This window comes from Schistocerca cancellata, chromosome 1, assembly GCF_023864275.1.
Source record: "Schistocerca cancellata isolate TAMUIC-IGC-003103 chromosome 1, iqSchCanc2.1, whole genome shotgun sequence".
Taxonomy (NCBI): domain Eukaryota; kingdom Metazoa; phylum Arthropoda; class Insecta; order Orthoptera; family Acrididae; genus Schistocerca; species Schistocerca cancellata.
Window position 1 is genome coordinate 169,800,458 of NC_064626.1, and position 12,163 is coordinate 169,812,620.

The 12,163-nt window shown below is 43.6% G+C and overlaps 1 protein-coding gene across 1 annotated transcript in view; it reads left to right on the forward strand.

Annotated features, from left to right (window-relative positions):
- Positions 1-12,163, forward strand: part of LOC126152714 (mucin-19-like) — a 401,377-nt gene that overhangs the window by 221,733 nt on the left and 167,481 nt on the right. The window contains exon 16 of the mRNA XM_049916057.1: positions 465-715. Within this exon, the coding sequence (XP_049772014.1) occupies positions 465-715 (251 nt within the window). The remainder of the gene's footprint in view (positions 1-464; positions 716-12,163) is intronic.

The window sequence follows — 12,163 nt, forward strand, 5'->3', positions numbered from 1 at the left end:
AAATGGCAAATAATGAGCTTTGATTTTGTGTAAATAAACATGCATTAATTTTAAAATTGGCTGAGTATTATTTCATTAAAAACCGTACTTCTCCCGTGTGTCATCCTGTACTTAAAATGAGGGATGGGTTATACGTGTAATGCGTTAATTGGGGCTGTAAGTGATGTGTTTAGAGATGCGTCCAGTCATTGTCTACTACCAACTACTTTTTTCTTCATTTCATTCATAATATTTTAAATTGCCTGTAGATACAATGTATTAATTAAATGGGAGTCTCTTTTGAAAAGGTGTTGGTGCGCGGTGAAAGAAAAGCTGGGGAAGAAAGACGAGAATCAGTGACAGTCATGAGAAAGCGCTTACTGATCGAACAGAAAAGGGTATGCGACGTACTTGATAGAAAAGCAGCAGCCTATGGTGAGGGCACACTCCGTCAGCAGCAAGAGCGACGGCTGCTTGTGTTGCAGCGGCGCGCCGAGCCCCATGTACCCAGGCGGCGCCTACCTGACGGCGGCGGCGACGGCGGCCGCAGCTGCTGCGGCAGCGGCAGCGCCCCCGCGCGACGAGCAGACGGAGCCGGTGGACTTCTCGACGGCTAACGAACCCGTCAACTTCAGCCGCGGGCCCGTTTTCCCCGCGGGCGCAGCCGCCTACAGCCGCGAGTCCACGCCCGACAGCGGCTCCCACTACCTCGACTCCTACCGCGAACACGCCAACGGTGAGTACGTAAAGGAAGGACTGCGTTTACTATTCTCCTACCTGTACATCGACGTGATCATACACACATTGGTAGCACTTGAGCTCAATCACGTGACACATTTTCATTTTAAGACTTCACCTTCAAAGTACACTGAGGTGACAAAGTCATCGGTTACCTGCATACACATACACAGATATACGCGTACACGATGTATAAAAGGGAACTATACTGGCGGAGCTATCATTCGTACGTAGGTGATTTTTGTAAAACGGTGCCAGATGTGATTATGACCGCACGAAAGGAATTAAGGGGGGTAGGACGTTAAACGGGCCAACTTTGAGCAGAAGAGGCACCACAGGAATTTTATTTGCTACTGTCTATACTTTTACAAATAAATTCATAAAACTTTGTCGGCATGACCAGGAAGGATTCAGGATTCACACTCATAGCAGTGGAAGTGCAAAAACATAACAAAATAAATTTTTTTAGATATGAAATTTCATCATTTTTTCACTTACTGTTGGCTGCATTTGTTGCTATAGATACATTTTTCTTCACAAGTAAGAGAGATTATTTGATGAATTTTGCACAGCATACAAACCATACTTACAGGTGTATGAAACTCTAGAATTTTCCAAATCTATTAAAAACTGTGGTAAAAATTGAGGTGATTAACAACAAAATTTTATTTTTTTCTAAACGTAAAGTTTAAAACGCAACAACTCATTCATTTTTTCATAAATTAAATAGATTCTAGAGTTTCAGACACCTGTAAGTATGGTTTGTATGCTGTGCAAAATTTATCGAACAGTCTCTCTTACTTATGAAGAAAAGTGTACCTGTAGCAACAAGAGCAGCCAACAGTAAGTGAAAAAATGATGAAATTTCACATGTCAAAAAAATTTATTTTGTGTTGTTTTTGTACTTCCGCTGCTACGAGTGTGAATCCTGAATTCTTCCTGGTCATGCTGACAAAGTTTTATGAATCTACTTGTAAAAGTATAGACAGTGGAAATTAAAATGTCCTGTGGTGCCTCTCCTGCTCCAAGTCGGCCCGTTTGACGTCCTACCCCCCTTAACAGACTTAGAACGCAGAGTGGTGCAAATATTTACAAACACCCAACATAGCGGACTGCACCTGAATTTCAAACTTAGCCTGCCTGCGGTAAACGTTACGTGGAAGGTGACTAGTTACAGCTGGTGACCGCTTTGAAAGAGTTAGCTCGCCCGACTCTCTCGCTGCACGGTCTGCTTGAAACGCTGCCTCCGCGCAGTGGGTCAGCCGTCTCGTCGATTACCGCGTGCCGCTAGCGTGGGTCGGACATGACGGGGAAGGAAGCGGCGTGCGCGCCAGCCTGTATCGCCGGCTGCCCCCCCTCGCCCAGGGACCAATTCCGTTTATTTGCGCGCATGTTGGCGCCGGCCGACATTGCCAATTTTCGTTTCTGTGTCCACCGCGTCCCCCCACCCGCGCCCTTCTCCTGCCCCAGTCTGCTGTTTTTTGCGTCTCTGTCGCCGCGCTGTGGGAAACTGCGCTTTGAGCGCGCCGGCGACGAGTGAACACTACAGCTGCTTCATATCGCCGTGTTTATTGCCGCCTTTTGCCGGTGCTGTCCGGCTTCGACTTTTTTTTTTTTTTTTTTTGCTTCATTTGTTACGTGCGAGTAATATAGATCCTCATATTGAAAGCCGATGCTCAGGAATCGACCGTATTGATCAGCATTTCATCGCGTACAACTTTTAAAAGAGACGAAATTTGATACTGGCAGTGGTCTTTTTGTAAAACACAATAACTGTACTCTAGATTTATACGGATAATTAGCACATTAGTGACAGTTCCTCAACTAAAGGATTGTGTAACAACAGTCGATAAGTACGCTAGTTATTCCCACCTAATCATATCGATCAACAGCTGAAACGAGTGAAAATATTTGCTGCTACCGACATAAATAGGGTAGAAAGGCATACAAAATAGCGAAATTCCCGCATGTCTTAATGCGACGAGAATGTGTCCTCGCTTAGATTGTCTTTAAATATTATTTTAAGGAGAAGGTAACATGTTGGGCTTTATAGTACAAATAGATGAATTCAATATTTAGTATTTAAATCAGTAATATATCACAAAACATAACTTCAATATATAATATGGGATATTATAGGGAGCGATGACCTCAGCAGTTTGGTCCCTTAGGAATTCACACACACACACGCAATAAATTGGTATGTCTTGAAGGACATCAATGTCTGTTTACAAATTTTGCGTAGCGACAAAAAAAAATAAATAAAAAAAAACAGAAAAGATGTGAATTATGTTATGACTTCTAACGAATAAACACTTAAATTCTAAACAACATTCAGAAGTAAAGCATCACGAAACTAAAAACAGAAAATCTTTGTCGGCCTGCAGTAAGTCCCTTACATCAGTGTTAGCCAACGCACGTAGAAGCATATTACATCATGCGTAAAAAACCACTCATACTAATTTGAGCATTACAAACAGATTCCGAGTTATATGACGCAGTAGGTTTGCTTCCGATAGGTGGTGGCTGAAGTAGATGTAGTGCACGTATAGTTCTAATACTATAATCGAATAATCAGCAAGCGAAATCCTGCCTCCGTCATCGGAATTCAGACGATTCCAAAGGTGTAATTTTTTTTCTGTAAGTGTGTAATGTCTCGTTGATAGCTACGTCGTTAGAAAACAAGCTGTATATTATATTGCGTAAAGACTGGAGGACAGAGTCGAAAATCTCGCCATACCGCTTGTACAGCCATTCGACAAATCTTACATAACTGCATCTACCATCGATATCATCGTGACTGTTATCTGTTTTTAATTAACGGCTCGCTGGCCATTTGTTTCTGCGTCCATGACAGATACGAAGATGAGATACTTACGATAAAATCCACTCACAGTCAGAAAAAACAAAACCCGTTGAACGACTAGAGACAGGACGTTCATATGCACAGGACATGTACATTAGTATGTTCTGCAGAAATGATTAGCATATTAACCATGTTGGTCCACGGGTTCAAGGTCAAAATCGATATCGTGGCGCAACACCACCTACCGATAAAATGTGCCTGCAGCTCTCTTTGGCGCTATAAACCTAAAGCAATGGATCAGCGTTACTTCAGCAGATGTTCTGCTTGCCTCGCAGACGTATGCGCGAAGTGTATCATCAAATCAGTGAGTTTGAAAGTGGGCGCATTATTGGCATGAGAGAATGTGATGCATCCATCCGGAAATTGCTGCTCATGTGTGACGAAGAGTTTCGGCAGCGCAATGGGTGAGTGCCGAATGGTTCATGGAAGGCCGTAGAACACGACGAGAGGAATCAGGCTACACCACCCAGACCCCCCCCCCCTCTCTCTCTCTCTAAGAAGATCCACACCTCTTCCAAATGGCATTGCAAGGAGAGATCTAGGTCCTCTTCGGTTCTGGCGCAACAATGGAACAGTGTAACACACCTTGCACTGTCAGGGGTGACGCTATGGGTTACGCGCGTCGTCCACCTTCTGCCTATCTTTGACGAATGTACAGAAACATGCTAGACGGCAATGGAGTATGAAACGACGTCATTTGGGACAGGAATGGCATCAAATAGTGTTTTCGGACGAATACAGTTTCTGTTTGAAAATGATGGTCCCATTTTGGTTCGACGCAGACATGGGGAGCGGCATCACAGTGGCTGCAGTCGCACAAGACATACAGCGCCAACTCAAGGGGTGTTATTGGGTACAACCACAGATCACAGCTGGCGTGTGTCCAGGACCCTGTGATCAGTGTAGCCTATGTGAATGACATCCTGCAACCCGTAGCCTAACCTTTCTGCACAACTCCCCAGACGCCATTAGACAATGCACTCACATGTTGCTGCTCGAGCACATGCCTCCTTGGTGTCACAGATGTCAGCCTTTTACCCTGGCCCGCCAGATCGCCAGACTCGTCGTCAATCTACAATCTTCTACACTTTATAACTTCACTTTACCTATCCTGTTGTCCGAATATACCAAAAATGTTGCGCGGCAATTTAAATAATTATCTATATTTAACTAGTAAAAGTGTTTCTAGTCGCAATTTTAAACAAGGTACTGAAGTTTGTAGTGTCTCTTACGGGTTAACAATGTGTAAGTACGACATATTACGTCCCATCCCTACAAAATTCTCTTAACTCGCCGTGGGGACACGCGAAATGAGATACCCATTCATATTTAACTACACACTGAGAGGTAGCTGAGGGTCGTCATGATTAAAGAAACAACAACAACATTGGCAAGGGCTCGCGCACTGAAGATTCCGTGTAAATTTAATTATGTATACAGAGTGTTTCAAAAAGGACTTTACAATTTTGAAAATCATTCAAATTAATTCATAGTACCTACAGGGATGACTGTAGTGTCAGTTTGTAGGGAAATGCATCATGTTTTGCATCGCTTAGTTCGCTAGTGTCGAATCGCACCGTAAGGAGTGCTATCGGTAGTTGCGTTAAAGATGGCTGCCTTCACTGGACCCGAGCGTGCTAGCTGTGTGTTTTGATTTGAAGAATCGAAGTCGGCGACAACAGTTTAGCGTAATTTCCGTACTAAGTACGCTAAAGACCCTCCTAGCAGGCTTACAATTTATGAGTGGCATAAATGTTTTGTAGAAATAGGGTGCTCGGCAAGAAATGGGAAAACATCAGGTCGTCCAAGCACTTCTGACGACGTCGCTTAGCGAGTGAGACAACGTTTTGTCAACAGCCCTACGAAATCGACACGGCGTGCATCTCGCGAACTGCAATTCCCACATACGACCATATGACGTGTGTAGAGAAACCATTTGCATTTGGAACCGTACAGATTGACGGTCGTACAAGCAATAAAAGACACTGACAAAATTGTTCGCAAGAACTTCTGTACGGATATGTTAAATCGATTACATGAGGATGAACATTTCTTGGACAAAATCATCTTTTTTCTGATAAGTCGACTTTTCATTTAAAGGCCAAGGTTAACGCACGTAACTGAAGGAGTTGGGGCAGTGAAAATCCACATCAAATATTGCAACATGTTCGTGACAGCCCTAAACGGAACGTTTTTTGTGCATTGAGCATTAACAAAGTGCACGGGCCCTTATTTTCCGTAAGAGAACCATCAATGGGATAGTGTACCTGGATATATTACAACAATTTATGATACCATAGATCGATGAGGATGACCAAGAACGAAATGTTTACTTCATGCAAGATGGTGCACCACCCCACTACCTGGCTGACTGACGTTCGGGATTTTCTCAGTGACCGCTTTCGAGATCAAGGGATTAGCCGTGATGCGCCAATTCGTGGCCCGCACGTTCCCCAGACTTGATACCACTAGATCTTTTTATGGGTATTCATCAAGGATATCGTGCTTGTACCTCATGTACCGGCTTCTCTACCTGAACTTAGAGCAATAATTTACGCCGCCACTGAGCAAGTTACACTTGCAACACTACAGTGAGTGTGGGAAGAATTTGACTTCCGATGGGATGTGTGCAGGACAACCAACGAAAAAAAAACTTAATGTGTTTTCCTACAAAATAACACTCAACCCAGCTCTCTATCTTATTTCAATAAATTTATTTGAATTTTTGAAGTTGTAAAGTCCTTTATGAAACAGCCTGCATAGACAGTTCATCCATTCTGGGAATCGAAACTCTCGGCCGTTTTTGCCTGTTATCGACACTTATACTGGCAAAATGTCAGTCCTAAGGATTCCAAGATTTTCGAGAATGTTTAAATTTCAATAATATACGTTTGAAGTAAAGTCATGCGGGAGCCGGACGACCATTATTACAATAAATAGTAACTCTGCAATCAGAGCGAGTCGCAATGATGAAAGTCGAACATCAGGCAAGGAATGACTTTACTGTTCATATAACGCTTTCGGAATTTATCCATCATCAGATAGCCAGGAGCGATTGTTGCACGAAGATATGGCTGTGTAAATTGTATGTAAATCCAACGCCGGCCGCGGAGGCCGAGCGGTTCTAGGCGCTTTAGTCCAGAACCGCGCGACTGCTACGGTCGCAGGTTAGAATCCTGCCTCGGGCATGGATGTGTGTGATGTCCTTATGTTAGTTAGGTTTAAGTAGCTCTAAGTTCTAGGGGACTGATGACCTCAGATGTTAAGTCCCATAGTGCTCAGAGCCATTTGAACCATTTTGTAAAACTAACATTCCCAGACCTGCGAATGTTTGTTTAGCATACAACTTTAAACGCCTTACCATCGCGCAGGAATCGCTGCTCGATGTCAGATGGTGTATAAATTCCGAAACGAATCATATGAACAGTAAAGTCATTCCTTGCCTGATGTTTGGCTTTTACCACTGCGACCCAGTCAGCTTGAAAGCAGAACAACTGACTGTTGCAGTTTCATGTTTGGCGTCGGATAACAAATGGCAAAAGAAATATTTTTGTGTGACATTATTGCAAATTAACGATTTTCGGATTTTTCCCGTTACTTCTACTGTGAAACCTTGCTTTTTGCCAAATTTCATGATTGTAGGTCAATGGAAAGTACCCTATAGGTTTTGATGATTGAGTTTGCGATTATCAAAATATGTGACATAAATGGCCGTATCTTTTCGTTGTGTTGACTTAGAAGCGTTAATTTTTTACGCCACAAGGGGACCATAGACTTTAGTATATGACATAAATATCAAATTGATACCCCTTCCTCAGAGAAAGAGTGTTATCGGACAGAGAGACAAACAGACAGAGAGACAGACAGAGAGACAGAAGTGATGCTATAAGGGTTCTGTTTTCACCGACTAAGGTACGGAAAGTGTTCAAAAATTTCAAGATGGGAGGTAAAGCCGCTGCATAAACAGACATTACGCACCATGCGTATTATTCAAACCACACAGCGAAAGCTACCGACTTGCAGCTTCTTCGTGAAGAAAGAAAGGGAGTTTACCGTGAATGCGATAAAATTACCAGGAGGTGAAACATAAATGTATCTTTAAAACATAATCAAAAATTCATAAGCTGTCTACGGCGCCTATACATCTTATACGGAATTATATCATGTTTATTTTAATGAAAGATAGAAAAGAGCTAACATCCTCAAGATGGATAAAAAACCCATTTCTACTGCACAAAAGCAGTTTTTTTATTTGTAAAAGAGGCTACGAAACATGTCACGGGTCAGCCGGAAATATAATGTGGCTACGGAAAACAAAGAGCGGTAAAGCATAGTTGGGGTCTTCTATTGTTGATGGAACAATACGGGGTGCAGAAAATTTTTCCTGGCTCGTACAAGTCGCGGCGAAGAGCAGAGCGACAGTTGAATAGTGGCACGACTGTACCGCCAGGCAGCGGCGCCGCCCGTGTAGGAGCACGCCAGACAAAAAAGAGAACGCGGACATTGCCCACAGGGCAGCAACATATTCATTTCGCTGCCCCCTTTTCAACGACCCGGGTAATAAAACAAAAAAATACAGGGGAAAAAACCTTGCCCAATGCCAAAAAATTAGCCGATCTACATATATGCATACGCACACACAACGGGGGCCGGCGATGCAGTCGAGGCACGCCGGTGCTGAAAAGGTCGCTCATTGTTTAGAGCCTAATCAATATCTGGATGGCACCTGCGGGACTCATTACGCGCCCGAAACACGGGCCGCCAGTTCGATATTCAATGTTAAAATGCAATTACTGCGCGCCGGCGGACCGCGCGCTCGCCGCGCTGCCGCCCTGTCGCGCTGCCTTTGTCGGCTGCGACTGCTCTCGTTAGTGTGCCACGGCGCCAGGAAGTGCGCGCGCTGACCGCCACCATCATCTTCGGCTGCCCTATTCACTGCCCTCTTCTTGGTAAGCATACAGTTCACATGGAGAGTGGATCCGGACTGATGCAAAATAAAGGAAAAATTTGGGTCGGTACTAAGAGTGGAGGGCACAAATTTAGTGCAAAACTACCGCAACTAACGAGTGAAATTGCTTTTCGAAGCTGTTAATGAAAATCTTCTGAAACATATAGTAATTGCCACACATGAGAGTCACAGCACTTCTTCCTTTTTTCCATTTCATTTTTCTTGTTAATCTGCTTATTTTTTCTCCTAAAATGTTTCTGCACAGAAACCACTTCTTTAATTTCTGCACATCGTGCCACATTTAATTCTCTGTCCCCTGTGATTGAGGAAAGCGTCGGATGCTCTTAAAGGCTGTTCGCAGATGGTGCAGTTGTTTATACCAAAGCATCAACGGCAGAAGAAAGTAACAATCTGCAGAACGACCTGCAGAGCATTGATGAATGGTGCAGACACTGGGTTCAAAATGGGTTCAAATGGCTCTGAGCACTATGGGACTTAACTTCTAAGGCCATCAGTCCCCTAGAACTAAGAACTAGTTAAACCTAACTAGCCTAAGTACATCACACACATCCATGACCGAGGCAGGATTCGAACCTGCGACCGTAGCGTTCGCGCGGTTCCAGACTGTAGCGCCTAGATCAGCTCGGCCACCACGGCCGGTGCAGATTCTGGAAGCTGACCCTTAACGTAAATAAATGTAACGTATTATGCATACATAGGAAAAGAAATCAACTACTGTACAGCTACACTATTGATGACAAACAGCTGGAGACAGCGTCTGCCGTAAAATATCTAGGCGTAACTATCCAGAGCGACCTTAAGTGGAGTGACCATATAAAACAGATAGTGAAAAAAGCAGACACCAAAGTCAAAAAAATAAAAATGGCTCTGAGCACTATGGGACTTAACTGCTGTGGTCATGAGTCCCCTAGAACTTAGAACTACTTAAACCTAACCAACCTAAGGACATCACACACATCCATGCCCGACGCAGGATTCGAACCTGCGACCGTAGCGGTCACGCGGTTCCAGACTGTAGCGCCTAGAACCGCACGGCCACTCCGGCTGGCCACCAAACTCAGATTCATCGGGAGAATCTTAAGGAAATGTAAGTCATCCATGAAAGAATTGGCTTATAAGGCGCTTGTTCGCCCGATTCTTGAGTACTGCTCATCTATCTGGGATACCTATCAGGTGGTACTACTGATAGAGGAGATAGAGAGGATCCAACGAAGAGCGACGCGTTTCGTCACGGGATCGTTTAGCTGGCGAAAGAGCGTTACGGAGATGCTAAACAAACTCCACTGGCAGACGTTACAAGAGAGGCGTTGTGCACCACGGAGAGATTTACTGTTGAAATTTCGGGACAGCACTTTTCAGGAGGAGTCAGACAACATATTATTTCCCCGCACATACATCTCGCGTATTGACCACGACGAGAAAATTCGAGAAATTAGTGACAATACAGAGGCTTACCGACAATCGTTCTTCCCACGGACTATTCGCGAGTGGAACAGTGTTGGAGGAATCAGATAGTGATACCGAAAGTACCCTCCGCCAGACACTATTAGGTGGCTTGCGTAGTATGATGTAGATGTTATCGTCAGTTCTTCGGGCTTGTCGCTGCGTGTTGTCGCAGTCGTAGAAAAGACGTAGGAAGCTTTTGGATATTGTCTCATCTTCTCAGTTCAACATTTTTCTGTCATGTGTATTTTCCTACGTTAAAAGAGAAAAACTTATTATTCACGTGACCGAATGTAGTTTCCTCTTTTCAAAAAAAATGGCTCTTAGCACTAAGGGACTTAACTTCTGAAGTCATCGACCCCTAGAACTTAGAACTACTTAAACCTAACTAACCTAAGGACATCACACACATCCATGCCCGAGGCAGGATTCGAACCTGTGACCGTAACGATCGCGCAGTTCCAGACTGAAGCGCCTACAACCGCTCAGCCACAGCGGCCGGCTCCTCTTTTCAGTTGCTTATATCTTGCTTACGTCTCATCTGTCGAACCCTAGCTAATCTCCGCAGGATGAAGGGAAGGAATGTCGCGTTGTGAATACTGTAGATGTCCGACATTCCTGGTTATTATTTGAAGTCTAACCAGCTGCTTATGCACTCCATCCTCACAGCAATCGTACAGACGCATTATATTTTTTCACTGTACTGGCGAGAAAACAGCTGTACGTCAGGACATTTTCATAAACGATATTATTGCACAGTTTTTCAAACTGAAAAATAAAATTTTGTATTAAATTTAGAAGTTCCATTCAAACTAAATTAATCCATGGAGTGTTCAGTGATCTTAATTTATAATTGAAATAGAATGAGGTAGTGCATTAAGTAGCGCCTGTACATGACTAAAAGACTATGTGCTCAGCGTAAACTCGATCTATTTGTCACCTGCTACTTTGCATATTGGGTAAAGGTTTTTCTAGGAAAAAACTTGGCGTCATTAATGAATGAAGAAGGATAATCCTTCTAATTACTTTACCGATATTGTTGCCAATAAGACAGTGCACGATAAGGTAGCTGCAGTCAAAACGGACAGCTTAGACAACCAGCAGCGTCTTTAATGTATAGTTTGAATTACGTTTGGGCTATAGTGATTGTAAGAACCTAAGGAGTATGTTTTCTTAAAGCGTGTGAGTGAACACAAGCTACCCCCGATAAGATTTATTTTAGCACATGTATCGCAGCGGTGTTTCTTCTTAATAGAGGCCTACTAGATATCAGATATCACAACAGGGAGAAAGTCAGTTGACGAAGGAAGTTTGCAGTTACCACTACAATGCAGCATTCATCTCTTCGGTTCTGTTCGTTTGTTTTTGGAGTTTTTCTTATGTTTGATAAGCACACCATACCAAAAATTAGTAACACCAAGGAGACATCAAGCAAATATTATACAACACCGCCTGCATAGTGGCCTCGGTTCGACGAAGAACATAGCCTACAAGTATGCCGCATCCAGCTGGAGGCATCCATTGCTGAGCTATCAAATAATGGAGATTTTGACTGCGACATTTTATCCGCTATTCCAAATAGTCCAAGACTTTCTAAAGGATTAAGCTCGGGTAATTTAACTGGCTAGTCGATGTGCGATAGCGTGCCTCAGTGTTCGTGAAACAAGGAACGTATGCGTGCAACCAGGTGAACAAGGCTGTTGCCATCTTGCAAGACGGAAGTACGCATAGCCATCATGAAGCTGTAGAAGAAAGGGTAACACATGGCCACCGAGAATGTTAAAATAAACATCCTGGCTCATGTCCACCGAAAAGAACATGAGTGGCCTCAAGTCGTAATACGAAAAATATTCCCACAACATGACTGAACTACACCCTCCGTACACTACGGGTTATATGCTACATTGGATTGTCGTTGCACTCAACCCCTTGCATCATTTCAAAGAATGCAAAATCATGACTTATCAGACCAAACTACACGCCTCCAGTCAGCTGCTGTCCAGTTTCTGTGTTGTTTAGCTCACTGTAGACGTGCAGAACTCATGTGATGAGCAATGACCTTCTGTGAGGTACCGGACTCCGAATGTGTATCACATGCGGTTTCCTTCGCAATTTTCTCTCGTAAACTGGTTGAGATGGACCTCATGCATTGCTAGTACCAATTCCTG